This window comes from Xyrauchen texanus, chromosome 49 (genome assembly GCF_025860055.1).
Source record: "Xyrauchen texanus isolate HMW12.3.18 chromosome 49, RBS_HiC_50CHRs, whole genome shotgun sequence".
Taxonomy (NCBI): Eukaryota; Metazoa; Chordata; class Actinopteri; order Cypriniformes; family Catostomidae; genus Xyrauchen; species Xyrauchen texanus.
The window spans coordinates 24523817-24540951 of NC_068324.1; the positions used below are offsets into that span (position 1 = coordinate 24523817).

Consider the following 17135-nt stretch of genomic DNA (forward strand, 5'->3'; position numbering starts at 1 on the left):
AGCCCTCTTTTGGCAGAGGCAGCTTCACGTGGGAATCCGCTCTAGTGGCCCCTGGAATGGAAGGGGTAGATGGATGGATGTTGGCAAAGAGAATAGGTTGTGTGGAAAAACTAAGGCATCTGGAACCTATGTTAGGCAATGTCAGGATACGTGCTTGCATGGGCTTGCATTTGTGATATGAATGGGCTGAATCCTCATGCACAAGACAACGCAGCGTTCAATGGGAGAGCATACGATTCATGTGAGAATGTTTATTCTGAATTTTACTGAGCTCGCTCAAAGCTGTGAGCAGCTGGATCTGCAGGCATGGGCCCGCACTGCATTTGATGGTAGGATGAACAGGATGAATCCTCAAGTGCAGACTCACGCAGCGTTTAACAGGAAGACCCCATGTTTTTGTGTGCAAAGTTACGCTGTGAATAAGCAAGAACTCACTCTGCAGTACGAATGGGTTGAGCATGGCATTCGAAGTGTGGGCGTATGGTAGGAGATGCTTATGGTGACTGTTTATGGAAGACCTGAAACAGCATGAGTGGCATAATATGGGTTACGGAGCCATGGAGGCTGAGACACGTGGTCTGAAAGACGTGCTGCGGTTGTGGCATGTGAACAGTTGTGACGCTTTGACAGCATGTTTGCGCTGTTTGCCGTGTAGAGCGAATTTGTAAGAATAAAGAAACCACATTTCCAGCGCTTGGACAGTGCATTCCACTGTTTGCAGTGTAGTGGGAAGTTTAATCGCACAACCTGAAAGACGCTGCAGTTGTGTTGCTTGTACAGCATGTGCACTGTTTGCAGTGTAGATGGAGTTTTTCACATGGCCCGAAAGATGCCACAGTTGAGGCGCTTGGACAGTGCATTACACTGTTTGCGGTGTAGTGGGAGGTTTAGTCGCACAGCTCGAAAGATGCCGCAGTTGCTGCATCTGCTGCTTAGGAATGTGTTGAGCTGATGGAAAACATGGTAAACATAGCCCCTGCGGATGCCTGAACATAATTGTTTGCTAGATTAAATGCCAGGAACATATGTGAAACAACGTCTGGAAACTTGCTAGCATGTACAAACGAACAACGTTATTTAGACTTGGTTTGTCATGAAATTGGAAGGCACCTGAAACTAAGTGCCCAGATGAATACTATAGTTTGATGTTTGTTAACTTAAGCATATGGGTTGGAGTTTTGTTGATTGATTTCCAATAAAGAAATAGAGTCATTTCATAACTCTGTATTTTTGCTATATTTGTGTGACTCATCTCGTTTGACGAGGACGTATAAAACCGTAAGAGTTTGTGCCTGAGAGTTGGATTTAATAGATACTGTAAGAGCACAGATTACAGTAGTGTGGTGAATAAAATGATTTGCTTATATTGATGACTTGTAATAAATTCAACAGAAAATCTGAAATATTGGCGTTTAAAGCAAGGTGTCAAGCTGAATCATTCAGCATCAGTTTAAACCTTTTTTTATTTGATTTTCAGAATTTGGCTCATATCTTTTTGGATAGAGGCTGCATTTAACTGCAGTGTGCTGTGGAATGGTCAAAGTGAGTGCTGCACGGCAACAAGCTCATGCTAAAATGTCTGCATTGGTTTGAAAATAAGTTGTAATTAGCATATCAGTCGATTGAAAGGAGTTTGCTGTTGCATGATTGTCCCTGTGTTCCGAATGGGATAAATCATGCAACGAAGGACACTTTGAAGGGAGAATGATCGTGATATTCATGTTAGAATTTGACAAACAGAATCGCTGAATGGATCACACCCTAAACGAGCTGTGCGGCAAGGTAATGAGGCTGACAGGAATCACCTGTTCAGGAGAACCAGATTGAAATGCTGGGGAGTGTTGGGATGGTGATTGAATTAAATTGTTAATCTTTTGTTTCCCTTGTGTGCAAATGAAGCCGGAGCAGCATCCGTTCACGGAGGCAGGTTTGCGCGATGGACCGCTCGGGTGGAAATTTTAGATAGGAGAACATATGTGCAGTAGTAGGGAGTTGTTTGACATGTATACAGTTTGCAGAAGCAACTTCATGCTAGAAACTGCTTCGGCGAATGGAGCATAGAAAGAAAGACAAAGTAATAATATAGCACTTAACATGGTAGTGGCCAATACTGCAAAAACAAATGAATCATATGAAGAAAAAGGTAACACAAACTCAACAGCAGTATGCTGGCAACTAACGCACTACACACAGTCAAGAACCGACTCTGGACCAATGAACAAGAGGATATAAATACACTAGGGCTAACAAAGAGACAAGGAACACCTGCAATACAGTTAGGGCAATGGATAGGAAGACAAACATAAGAGGAAGACGTCAACGTCAAACTAAGTGTCTCTTCTAAATTTCAAAATTACAGTCCTTGGGGGAGAATACAAGAATTACGTGACGCTTTTGTTGAGCGTTTTTGGAGCTTTACAGCCTCAATCCCCATGCATTTTAATTTTATGGTAGAAAGAAAGTAATTTGTAATTCAACTAAATTGTTGCCACATTCTGACGCAGTTCTAGATGCATGTCGTTTTTTTAAATGTGAAGCTCTGGTTGTAGCCTTCTAATTCTGAGTAGCATGCAATATTGCATTTGGACAACATTATATTCCATATCTAGTTCCAAATGTCTATGCCCAAGTCCTTTAAAATGTACAATAGTATTATAGTTTGCTATTTTGAACACTGAGCCAATGTAAATGAAAAGAAATGAGCTTTGGTGACTCTTTCTGTTTTCCTTCCATTGACTGTGCTATTAAAAGCCTATTACTTTTAAGGTTTGCAGCTTAATCTAATAGTGTCTCCATTTGGAATGTTTGATAAAAACCTATTTGTCCAACTTCTATGCAAGTGAAGAGATTTGTTCCTCAGTTGCATCCCTGCAATCCTCTCTGATAGGTGGAAAACGAATGACTGTGCCGTGTGTCTAAAGCCCATTTCTGCTACTGTAAATCCTGCTTCAACAGGTGTATTCAAATCAAACTCACCCCCTTTGGAAAGAAAGAAAGAAGGATGCGATGAAGACCCACGGTCGCTTTCAGTTTGTCAGAAAATGCAAAAGAAGATTATAGAAACAGAATGAGCATAGTACACTGCACAATATGGGTCAAGAATTTAATTTCACACTGACATCATGGGCAATTTGGGTTTCCAAGACTGCATAAATCAGAATTTTTTTGAATATGAGAAATATACAGTATGAGAGACAGATCAGTCATTCTTAAAGTATTTGATCTGACTGGATAAAATAGGTTGTACACTTACATGCTAGAAATGGTCCAAGTAAATGTGTTGGCATCGCGAAAAACAGAGAAAGAAGACAGAAATGGAGTATTACGTCAACAGAGGTGACATTTTAAAAGAATAGTTATGGCAAGAAGGAAAAGCAAGACAGCTGGCCTGAAAAAGTTAAAAGACATAGGTCTGATGTATCTGTGAATAAAAAAAAAAATGATGAAGTCAAATATGTCAAGGTGATGTAACAATCACTTTAACCTTTGTCTTGCCAAGTACTTTTTTCTGACTTATGTGATCTTTGGAGCTTAAAAATATTGGCACCCATTCACTTGCATTGTATGGACCAAAAGAGCTGAGATATTCCTCTAAAAATTTTAAATCGTGTTCTGCTGAAGAAAGTCATACACATCCGGGATGGCATAAGGGGACTAAATAATGAGAGAATTTTTACATTTTTCTGTGAATTATTCCTTTAACCCTCTGGGGTCGACAGCCGCGCCGGCACGTCCTGCTGGATATTTTCATCATTACAGCAGAAACAACTTAAAATACTCATTTTGGGGTATACAGATAAGTGTAAGACATCATTAGAGACTATAAAGGGTCTACTTTTATTTATGTACACTCACAATAACAACAAAATCTTGTGCTTTTGTAAAATAAATAAAATAAAAAGGGTGAGCTGTCAGCAGTCTCCGTGTTCACGAGCATATTTCTGAAACACGTCACAAAAATGAACTGAAACTCCACGAATACTTATCACACAAACATGAAACATATGTCTAAAGAAAGCTTAAGATTTCTACTTTTAAATAAAACAATTCACATTTAAAACAAATATTCTCCTGCAATGTAATCTGTATGAAACAAAGCATTGTACAGTTTTTACCAGTTCATCTAATTATAGATAATGTGATCACACCCACCAGCAGAGTGCGCCATTCATGTGCTGAGACGGTCAAGGCAAATGGTAAACACCCCTGACGGTGAGGTTTAATGTAAACACAACACAACTCAACTTTTCTGCGTGTTTGTAACGATACACAGGCGATGAAACTCCTGGATAGTAAGGAAGAGTTAACATTTTCCTCAGAAGAAGAGCGGGACTCTGATGAACGTTTTTATTTTGAAGAGAGACTTGATCCATCCGAGGATACAATTTCGGATGAGTAAGTCATTTAGTTTTCATTAGTTGACATGCTATTTTATATAAACATGTACATATTTTACTAGTGGACTGTTTCCAGACTTGCTAGCCAGGATTCAGAGTAGCCTATTGAAATTTGAAAGATGTCCTATTAAGCAACTTTTATTTACATTTAAATGCTGTTTAGGCTAAAGCGTGTATTTAAATTGTATGCTGTATGATATAAATATGAAATGTAATATGAATTTTTAGATTATATTTTAACTAGCGTTTATGCTACCTCATTATCATCAACAAAGCTTGTGCTTGCAAATATGTGTTCAGGTTAAATGAGTAAAATGCACTTTAAATATGCCCATATTAGAAAATAAGCATATTATAATGATTTCTGAAGGATCATGTGACACTGAAGACTGCAGTAATGATGCTGAAAATTCAGCTTTGATCACAAATTGCATTTTACAATATATTCAAATAGAAAACTGTTCTTTTAAATTGTAAAAAGAGTTCAGAATATCAATGTTGTTTCTGTATTTTGGATCAAATAAATGCAGTCTTGTTGAGCAGAAGAGACTTCTTTTAATGGTAGTGTAGGTCTAAAATTAAGTCTTTATGTAAAGAAAATATATAGTCAGATTACTTTTAACTTAAAACTTGATTTTGATCATTAAGTCTCCTCACATTCATTCTCTTTGTCACATTCCTCATTGATAGGCTCAGGGGAGGGGGTCTCTCATGTGTGAATTACAATACATATTCATGATCATTCACACCTCCTCGCATATTACCTTTCAACACTAAAAGTGTCTTACAAAAGTTCAATTACTATATTGTTTTGTATGAATGAGTAATCAGGATGGTTTTCACATCATTTTGTAGCAAAAACTCTAGGCTACAAGATCCAGTTCTCAAAAGTCTTGTGGAAAAATGTTTATTATGTGTTATATGGACTTATTTCAGTAACTTAAAATTGTAGTTTTTTCAAAAACCATGTATAAACGTTATTTTCTCAAAAATACAAACATGTACACACATGTTGCTCACATATTATTGTAGCCCAGTGTGTGCTGAATACAGTGTTATCAGATTTTAGCCATTAATATGTTTTTAATTAACTGAAAAAAGCACAAATGTCAAGGCATGTCAAAACTTCTCCAAAATACCCTCAGACCACAGAGGGTTAAAGCCCGATGTGGCACAGTACCAATCAACTGCTCTACCTCCTCTATTGTGCGGGACATGACGCGCCAAGGACCATGCTTTTTTTGTGTTTTCTTTTTTCTTTTTTATTCCTTGCATTGTTTTGAAAAAATTTTATGTGCAACAATAACGTCCTCAGTCGGCATTTAGAAAAATGTAGACCCTACACATAAACTGATACATTATGATATTGAAAATAACTTTTTCATCTTTTCATTTCTGTAATCATTTTGCCCTTTTATTTTTTTTTAAATCAGATTCATGTAGTGTGTACAATATCATAGGTAAGTGATGTATTTTAAAAGTTTTCAATCAGAAACATCTGTAAAATACCTGTATTTTTTATTCTTCCTGGCAAACAGCCATAAAAGGGAATGTAAATTACAGTATGTCTGCTAGATTTTTAAATGGCAGCATAGAGTTTATAAAGCGGCATAACTTTCACAACTCAGTACCCAATACTCACTACTCATGAGTACTTTTAAATGAGCTACTCTTTTACTTTTACTTGAGTAGTTTTTAGGACAGGTAATTTTAATCTACTCAAACAACATTTTTAAAAAAGTAACAGAAATTTTACTTGAGTATTATTTTTCAGTACTATTTCCACCCCAGAATTTGGCACACATAATTTATAACACACTGGCAAAGTTAGTTCAGGGTGTCAACTGGTAACTCTTAAAGAAAACTTCACAGTATCAATGAATCGAAAAAGTAACCTTGAAATAAATAATAACGTGTGTATAGTAAGTAACAAAATATATTTTTACTTGATGGTTGCACCACTGAAGTGTTAAGTCTCATTAAATCAATCTTTTGTTAAAAATGGCAAAACGTTTTTTTTTTAAATGAATGCAAATAAAGTTTTTAACTAAATTTTTGTAGGATTGCATTCTTGCACATGTATATATTTGTCGTTGACTCATGAATTAAAACTCTAGATTTTTACAGCTGCATCAACATCTGCACACAAAAAAAATATTATATTTTAAATATTATATATTTTTTGTAATTTTACGTCGATTTAAGGTCGATTCACACCAAGACAAGACCATTTTTTTCTTAGACTGTATGAAAAGAACATTCACTCCTGAACAATAGGTGTCTCTTGATGTGTATAGATTGCAAATTTCTCCATTTTATTTTCACATCCTCCACTGCAGAACACACACAATGTTAGTAAAAACCTACTAACAATTTAATAATTGCAAGACTACTGAAAATAAAATTAATTTAATAAAAACTTACCATTGATTGTAATTTCTTTCTGCAATTACTATCCATAAAATGTCCATCTCTGCATTTTTGTATAATTCCTTGTTCCTTGCCAAAAAACAAGAGCAGCTACACAACACTGGTTCTTAGTTGTTTTTCTATAAGTATTTACTAGCGTTTTGCGTAATAACTTTTGGTGCATTGGTGCCACCAACATGTTGGATTTTGTAGCTGCGGCGGCTCAGGACACATGATTAAAATCACTAATACCATTGGTTGATCAGTTAACTTTGCAGTCCGAAATCAAGAGCGAAATTGGACTGCTCTCTGAAATAAATAATGTGATTATCTGTGGATGATTCGTCAGACGTGATGTGTATAGCGCCACAGGAAGCCATTGTTCCAATTCAAAAGCTTGTTTGCAATGAACATTCGCACTGAAAAATCACACTTGGTGTGAACAGGCCTGAAACTAGAAAACAAGACAAACATACTGATTAAGAACATTTATTTTTAAAGTGAGGTGCCAAAATTGGCCCACGCCTAAATTAATTGGTCTTTTTAAATCGTACCAAGATCTGACAGAAAATGAGTAAAATATAAGCTGAAAGAACCGTCTAAGAGCGACAATGCTTTAGGTGATAGAGGGAGAATAGACCATGCACCCCCATCTAAAGGTAGCTGCCAGTGGCACAAAGATCCTGTCAGGATTTCCTTTGCACTTCACCAACCCTGAATATGACGAGATAAGATATAGTGAATTATAATATGCATGAACTGGGGGATGAGGCCAAAGCTTTCACAGCCAGACTGTTGGTATATCTGGAATAAATAAACATGAGGTCATATTTATGCAAAGAGAGAGAAAGGTTGTATCCAACTTAAATTCAGAGCTAAATAAATATCCTCTATGTGATTTTGTTTGATTAATAGACTGATACATCAGATCAGACTCAATAGGAATGCAATGCAAGTGTATGACTTAAGGGTTTTTATCAAAAAGAAATTCAAACCCAAATTATTTAATTACACAAAACATACAAATTACAAAGCCAACACAAGTAGGTCATAGCTGCACAGTTATGTCTTGTGTGACATAAAGGTGTTAATTTCTGTTTGTGTGTGTGTGTGTGTGTGTGTGTGTGTGTGTGTGTGTGTGTGTGTGTAGGGCCCCTGCAGAGGTGTAAATGTGTGTGTGTCAGTAGAGGGCCTGGCTCCTGTCAGCTCTCACCGCTCTCTGGTTGACGTCTGCTCCGGAGCCCGCCATCATGTCCGCGATCTCCACACGGCCCTGCTTGGCTGCCCAGTGGAGTGCCGTCTGCAACACACGCATGCAACATACACCAGATGTCAATCACAATGACACTGTCAATCAAACTGATGGTGTATTCAGACTGCACTGTCCTACCTGGCCTTATTAAGACTGCAGGCCTACTGTTATCACTCAACAAACATTTCCTTATTTACTAAGGTCATATTGAAACTGAACATGTTTTCTTTGCAGCTTGACTTTACATTATTGTGGTAAGGTGTTGATTTATTTAAATTCAGCACAGTCCATCTGTCAATATGCACCTATCACTTACAGAACCCATGAAATCGCTTGATGAGCACAGTTGTCTTTGCTGTGTTGACATAAATCCTATTAAAATAAAACGTTTAGGGTGGGACATGTCGAAGAGCTTGTCTTTTTTAAAACAGTCATTAGCCTTTAGTTAACATCGCAGCCATTAATCATGATTTGCTTCTTAATATTTCGAGTCAGAAGTAGATGGTATTAAATTATTATATTCAAGAGAGCATTTTTTTTTAACAAACATTTTGATGCACCCTTGAGTGCCAGATGATATCATCATTATTTTTTTATTCATAATTATGGGAATTTTTTAGGGTATTTTTATATTTTTTTTCAAGCATTCAGTGTTGTGTAAATTACTCAAAAATACATTAATTATTAATTTAAAAAAATAATCTACTACAAAGTACTCATTATTTGTTTAAAATTGTAACCCAATTAATTTTTTGATATTTTATTTTTATTTTTTTAAATCACATTACTAATTATTCAAAATTTTTCTGAAACCATTTTTTTTTTTCAACTCAACAAATTCTAAATAAATGTCTCATTGCACACACTTCGGCTGTCACAGAAGTGCAAAAATACGTACATATGAACATAAGAATATTTTTTTTTACATGCATTATTGCATTATACAAATAACATTATTTAAGAAGCATGTGTACTTAAGTTGTGTAAAAGTAATTTATTTAAAGGAATATTCCAGGTTCAATACAAGATAAGATCAATCAACAGCATTTCTGGCATAAAAATGTATTTGAACTCATCCCTCCTTTTCTTTAAAGAACTGAGGGTTACAGTGAGGTACATACAATGGAAGTGAATGGAGCACATTTTTGGAGGGTATAAAGGCAGAAATGTAAAGCTAATCATTTTATAAAAGCACATTAGCCTTTTGCGACCTTCAGGACATTTTTGTCTTTTTAATTTTGGTTTTTCGATCATTTTTGGCTGTTAATGCCAATGGCATAGATTTTGCCAAAGGTGTGTATTTTGGGGGGAATTTTTACATTTCAACCTCAGTTCCTATAATACATCTATAATAGACTGTGTACACAAAATAGTTACACTCAGGACCTTCAGGACAAAAATGTTTTCTCATGTTTAGCCTAAGGGGCAAATACATACTTTTTCATGTTTTATGTTTGCTGTATTATAGAGCACTGCAGGACAATTGAATAAATGATGCAGCTAAAATTGTGTGTGTGTGTGTTGGTATGAATGTCAGAGTGTGTAGTGTGTGTGTGTGTGTGTGTGTGGGTGGGTGTGAGAGTAAAAAACAACAGTGACATTTTATAAACAAACTGGCATTTAAAGGGTTAAAATGAATATTAATGCATATTTGGTAGTTGTGATCAGGACTGATGTTGGTTAAAAAAATAAATAATTAATAATAACGAATTAATATATAATATTATTTTGGCGGTTTTTAAATGTGGACATTTTTGTCCTCAAAGGAGCTCTGAGAAACTTTTTTTTATTGACACACAACGGTTAACTCTTCTAGTAAAACGTGTATTATCTGAGCTGTAAAGTTGTTTAAATCTTTGTTTTTAGGGACGTTTTATAGTTTACTGTGTTACATTAGTAATTAATGAACATGTGACTGCTCATTATACAGCTTATTAAAAGACTAGATGCCAAATTAATAAATAAATGTGCTTGAAACATTTATTTGAGTTTAAATTATTTCATTAGCTTACTTGTAGAGATCGCACACTGACCCGAAAAGCAGAAAAGATGGCCGGTCTGATTTGTGGATGTGCATTGTTACTGAGAAATATTAGACAGCTAGATGGCGCCATTGACCAATCAGAATCAATTATTCCAGAGAGCCGTGTAATAAGAGTAGATCATTTACTATTCATTTATCTTAATGCATAGAGCATTTGCAATTATTACAAGCAATTAAATAACATTTGTATGCCACTTTTCACAAAAAAATTAAAACCCTGAAGTCATTTTTTTTTCTTTTGAAACAAAGCGTCAGTAAAATGTATAACATTAAAAAAATTAGAATGGGTACATTTTTTCCGATTTAGTCTTTATGAAGCTATCGTTCAGTAAAGGCTAGCTGGTTTGGAACTGAAAGATAATTTGTAGTTATTGATAAGCTTATATATCCCATGAATTAAAGAAACAATATATGCTTGATTATTTTTGTCCTAACAATAGCACTGGTAACAGGGTTGAATGTCTGTTTGTGTAAAAGTTGAGAAAATGGAAGTGGATTATTTACTTGCCATCCAAATAATGTAATGTCACTTCCTGAGTGTCACAGTTTTATGGAATATTCCATATGGCAACATGGTTGAGTGAAAAAAATGGGACCCTGTCAAATATAATGTTTTTGTAATAAAAGTTATTTTATTATTTGTTTCTGAAATAAATTTAACACCATTTGATGTCTAACATATCTAATAATTTTCAGTCCTTTACTTATGGGATTTGTGCCACACAAACGGATGTAACAGCTAACAGGCTACTTACATACTTCAGGTCCAAGTGTTATTTTTTATTCATTTGTGTGTTTCAGAGCGTTAGGAGTTTCCCGGAGGGAGAAAGGGAGAAAGAAAGAAAACAACATCAGTAATAGGATAACACAACTCTTTTGGGCCCTGTTGCTCTCCATAGAATCCATTGCCTTCCATCACATCAGTGTGTTTGGCCTAAAGCTCTGAGTGTTGCTTCAGTCCCCATCCACGTCCACTGTCAGAGCGACATCAAAGCCGGAGCAGCCATGCTTTTGTCAAACTCTCCTCCCTGATTTTCTGCCACCAAGTTTTATCTCTGCCAAATCACTGGCAGCCTTTAACCTATCCTGAGCCGATTAGCTGAATGCTTGATTTGAGCATTAGCGAAACTATAGCAACCTGTAATCTGCCACAGAGCGAATCATGAAAAGCCCTATGTATCTTGTCACGCAAGAGCTGGCAGCCCACCTTGACCCCATAAGCTGTTTCTTACAGAGCCCTCGCTGGGCGGACAGATCCCCGCTTTATTCACACACACACACACACACACACACACACACACACACACACACACACACACACACACACACACACACACACACACCATTGAGAAATCTGCTCTGGACTCTCTGTTGGTCTCGGGCCAATCTGTGACCGGTACTCGCTGTCCTGAAGAGCAACAATCTGCCCTCAACTACTAAAAACATCATTTAATACAATAAATGTAACATAAACACCACACATGTCAAAGTGCAATTTCAAGACAGTATATTAACATGTTGTTAAGTTTAAATAATCGTCAAATAATGCAAATTCCTCAACAATTATGGATAATATACAAACACCTTTTCAAACAGAGATATAAGGAGAGGTTTTTGCTAAGGCGAGCATCACTTTTACTATAGAGCACAACAGTGCCCAACCACATTGTCAGCCCATTAACCTCAGAGCTCACAGTACTACATTTAAAGGTTTGTAATTCACTGTTAAAAATTTTTTTATGGAATTAAATTTTTTGTTTGAGATTTGAACAAACCCCCTTACACTATTTCTACAATTCGGCATGTAACCTGACCTGTACTTTACTGTTACTGTAGACTGCACTTTACTTTTACTGTAGACTGTACTTTACTCTTACTGTAGACTGTAATTTACTGTTACTGTAGACTGCACTATACTGTTATTCTAGACTGTACTTTACTGTTACTGTAGACTGCACTTTACTTTTACTGTAGACTGTACTTTACTCTTACTGTAGACTGTAATTTACTGTTACTGTAGACTGCACTATACTGTTATTCTAGACTGTACTTTACTCTTACTGTAGACTGCACTTTACTCTTACTGTAGACTGCACTTTACTGTTACTGTAGACTGTACTTTACGGTTACTGTAGACTGCACTATACTATTATTCTAGACTGTACTTTACTCTTACTGTAGACTGCACTTTACTGTTACTGTAGACTGTACTTTACTCTTACTGTAGACTGCACTTTACTTTACTGTTACTGTAGACTGAACTTTACTGTTACTGTAGACTGTACTTTACTGTTACTGTAGACTGCACTTTACTTTACTGTTACTGTAGACTGTACTTTACTCTTACTGTAGACTGCACTTTACTGTTACTGTAGACTGTACTTTACTGCTACTGTAGACTGAACTTTACTGTTACTTTAGACTGCATTTAACTGTTACTGTAGACTGCACTTTACTCTTACTGTAGACTACACTTTACTGTTTCTGTAGACTGCACTTTACTGTTACTGTAAACTGTAATTTACTCTTACTGTAGACTGCACTTTACTGTTACTGTAGACTGCACTTTACAGTTACTGTAGACTGTACTTTACTCTTACTGTAGAATGCACTTTACTGTTACTGTAGACAGTACTTTACTCTTACTCTAGACTGCACTTTACTGTTATTGTAGACTGTACTTTACTCTTACTGTAGACTGCACTTTACTGTTACTGTAGACAGTACTTTACTCTTACTGTAGACTGCACTTTACTGTTATTGTAGACTGTACTTTACTGTAACTGTAGGCTGTGTAATCTGTGTATAAAAAGCAGTGAAACTGTAACTCTGTACATATACAAGATTACACATTACACAAGATGTAATGATGAACCACATAATATAATTTTGCAGTTTTCATGAGATCAGGCGGTATTTTTGCGGCTTGTCTGTTTTGAATAATCACTAAACAACCTTTGGTTTTCTGTAGGTGCTTGAATATGCCAAATCCAGTGTTCATCAACTACATCAGCAGTGTGAGAAAAAAAAAGAAAATCACAGATATTAACAAAAGATTTCTAATCTCCTAGTTTGATCAAGCCAAGCATAAACAGCAGTGTAATGTTCATGTGTGTGACACAACCTGCACCGCTTTATAGTCTGTGTGTGTATGTGTGCACGTGTGTGTGTGTGTGTGTGTGTGTGTGTGTGTGTGTGTGTGTGTGTGTGTGTGTTTGGGTGGTTTATGAGGACATGTTTTTAGGTTACAAACTGGTAATTACAAGGGTATTATGCTATAGATGTTGTTTATGAGTACATTTCTAGTGTTCTCATAATTCAAATTGTTAAGAAACATACTAAACTATGTTTTTAATTATTTATTTTTTAAATGCAGAAAGTTTTTTATGAGGGTTACGGTTAGGGTTTGTGGATAGAATCTGTAGTTCATACAGTACAGTATAAAAAACATTATGTCTAAGGATAGCCACACCAACATGTGTGTGTGTGTGAGTGTGTGTGTGTGTGTGTGTGTGTGTGTGTGTGTGTGTGTAGTCTCCATGTGCAATAATTCAGTGTTATCGCAGCAGTCATTGTAAGAGGCTGTTAATGTTGCTCTTTTGTCTGGGGCTATGGCTGTTTTTAAATAGCTCCATATGGTGACAAGCATCAGGCTTTGAGTGTGTGAGGGTCTGCTCTCACCCTCTCTATTGAGCCAGACCACAGAGAAGCACTATAAGCTGTCCTTTCACACTGCCAATAAAAGACAGAGACTCCATCTGGCACACACTAAAGCACACACACACACACACACACACACACACACACACATGTTGGTACTCCTATTATTACGAGGACTCACCATCAGGGACTAAAAATGGTTCAAAGAATGAAAATGAAAACCAATAACGTAATAACATAACCAAAAACTAAGAACTAAGTGATTTTCAATTGTTCCAGAGAGTAAACTTTATTTATAATGCTGGTAACCAGTTACAAGAGGTTAATTGTGTTCCATAATATTTTCTATGAAACCAAAGGCCGCCACTTCATGTTGCCGGTGCTTTGATCGTGAAGGAAACTGCTGCATGACATATTTATTTAATTTTATTTAATTGCCTAATTTGCCTGATAACCTTTCAGAAAGGAGGCTGCAGATTTTAGTCCCTGCTCTCCGTAGACATAATGATTTTTATACTGTACAAACTTGAATTCTATCCCCAAACCCTCTTAGAAACCTTTTGGCATTATTACATTTTCAAAAAAAATAAACAATGTTTAGTAGGAGAGACTAGGGATGTCCTTATAAACCACATTTATAGTATAATACCCTCGTAATTACTAGTGTGTAACCTAAAACAACATTCTCATAAACCACAAAAACCAACTCATACACACACACACACACACTGTCCCTTTGTCACCCTGTTACACCAATTTGAGGTTTGATAGCTAATACTGCAATATTTGAATATTTTAAATTTTAGATAAAAATTAATGGACAACCATGTCTCTTTTCCAAAACCTAGGGAGCTGCCTAAGTAGGACACATTTTAAGGAATCGTAGGTTCCTGATACAAAGGCGGTTTTAAAAGGTATGCAACAAAATGATGCTGCCTTCTAAGATACTCTTTTGGTCAAATTTTGAGTCAGGAATGTAATGTATTATCACATTTTTGGTAAAATGGCAATTGCAATGAACTTAGTGGTGGTGGCATAGTGGGCTAAAGCACTGAACTGGTAAGCAGAAGGTTACTGGTTCGATCACCACAACCACCATCATTGTGTCCTTGAGCAAGGCACTTAAATCCAGGTTGCTCCGGGGGAATTGTCCCTGTAATAAGTGCATTGTAAGTCGCTTTGGATAAAAGCATCTGTCAAATGCATAAATGTAAATGTTAGTGAAAAATATCATCTAAGATGCTGGACGAAGTGAATTGGAAAGTGGAGGAAAGTGTTTATAATTGTCTTTATATCTAAGGTGAATTAATTCACCCAATATTTGTATGTGCTGTGTATTTTTATTCATATTAGAGTATCAAGGTGTTAGCTTAGCAACATGCTAACAGCAAACTCTTTAAAAATAAACTAAAAGTCAAATCTTGAAATCGACATGCTTCTTCAGAATTTCATGTACACTGAAATTGAACATTATTCTGCCAAACAAGCGACAAGCGGCATTCCCCCATCAGGCATTTTTGCACCAATTCAAACATGTTAACCTTTCCCTGTGCGGGCAATCGCTTAAACCCACGTTCTGTTCCCACAAAAACCAGGAAGTAATTTTGTTCACATAAACAATGGTGAGTGTGATTCAGACATGGCATTTTCACTCTAAGATTAAAGTTTTGCTCCATTGATGGTTAGGCATCAGGTTGGGATTTGGGTAATCTTAATCTTAATACAATATGCATTCCTTATGAATGTATTACATCATTTTCGCATCAAAAACACAGCCCCACCTTGTGGTAATTTTACTCTGAAAATGGTCAACAACACTTCCTGTTCGGCCACTGGAGGCAGTGGTTCAAATTCAGTAAGCAAAAACCGATTCAGCAGCTGTTTACGGCAACCTTCTGTTGACAAATCAACAGTGGGATTATCTGATTCAAGTGAGAAGAGCTATTCGTATGACACACAGAGTTGCGTTCCATGTCAGTCTGAATGCTGCCTTAAAAAGGTCAATATACAGAAATTACAGAGTAGACAGCAAGGCAGCTCACTAGGTTTTGAAATAGAGCCCATCTCACATTCCCTGATGAGAACAAGCCCTCTGTCACTTTTCATAATTACAAATCTGAGAATTAGGAAGGAAAGAGTGAATTAAAGACTCAATAATGGTATATAATGTATTTTATGCATACTTAGCTCTCAAAACTGTTCAAATCTCACAAAATTTACCCCGCAACCCTGTGAAATTATTTTGTAAACACACAAAAGATGAATATAAATGTAAAAGAGCTTTGCTTATCCTAAAACTTAAGCATCAGTTTAATCGTTTTATTCCGCAGTAACTCAATTCTCAGCTCTTATTGGCTGAGAGCTGTGGAGAGGAGCATGTCCACCCGAGGCAGTCGGAGTGATGCCTGTTTGTTAAATTTATAATTGCTGTGCCATTACACTATAATTAGACACAATGATCCTTCGGTTGCCTGTGTGTATACAGAGGAGCGCAGGCCTGACACACAAATTAGCATGAATTAAGTACCTCATCTTTGCAATTATCAATATTAAACAAGAGTTGCTGCATGAAGATGCCTGCAGGTGTAAAGCCCCATGATAATGTTTTCATATATTGACACTGGATTCTCTTGTTGTGCTCTTAATTCATTGCAATACTCCATACTGAAAGAATTACATTGTCTTGGTCCAACGTTAAATACAGAATATGTATATATATTCTTTTTTTCTTATTTGGTGCTTGCCCAAAACTCTAACCCCAACCTTTACCCTGAACCCAACATCCCTTTGTCTTTCACACGGTTGCTATGGTGCTTTAAGAGGTTTTAAAATTGTTGCTGTGTTGTTGCTAGGGTGCTGTAAAAGGTTTCTAGGTGGTTATTAAGGCCCCTGCGAACTTCCTACGAAATCTGAGAATGAAGGAGTGGGACGTCATTTAGAAAAAATCTGTCCAATAACAAAGACATTTTTAGATCGTTCAGGTGGTTCGTAACAGATCATCAGGACGAACTTTCAGGGAAACTTTTTACCAGCTGCTTAACACCTGACTGCAATTGGTCCACGTCATCGGTTGGTGTGAGAACATGTCATACGATTTGTTTTTGGAGGGGGCGGGGTTTAATTAGTCTACAAAAGGAGTCCATTCTTCTCAAATACTCTTTAAATGCCATTTCAATCTGATACAGCTGCAATCATGTGCTGGACATATCTGCCCAAGGTATGCCTGTCACATTCTTTTTTCTACCCATTAACACTCTTTTACACATCCATCTTTGGAGCAGTATCAGTGTCATCATAAATTAAAACAACAGAGTGTAATCGGCACATAGTATAACCACATATAGTGTGTTAATAGCGCTTTAGCGCCATGAAT

At 36.4% G+C, this 17135-nt stretch overlaps 1 protein-coding gene across 2 annotated transcripts in view; it reads right to left on the reverse strand.

The window, feature by feature from the left end:
• LOC127640083 (ankyrin repeat domain-containing protein SOWAHB) overlaps window positions 1–17135 on the reverse strand; it is a 121238-nt gene that overhangs the window by 19105 nt on the left and 84998 nt on the right. For both annotated transcript variants that reach the window (XM_052122476.1, XM_052122477.1), the window contains exon 6: window positions 8020–8106. In XM_052122476.1, coding sequence (XP_051978436.1) covers window positions 8020–8106 — 87 coding nt within the window. The remainder of the gene's footprint in view (window positions 1–8019; window positions 8107–17135) is intronic.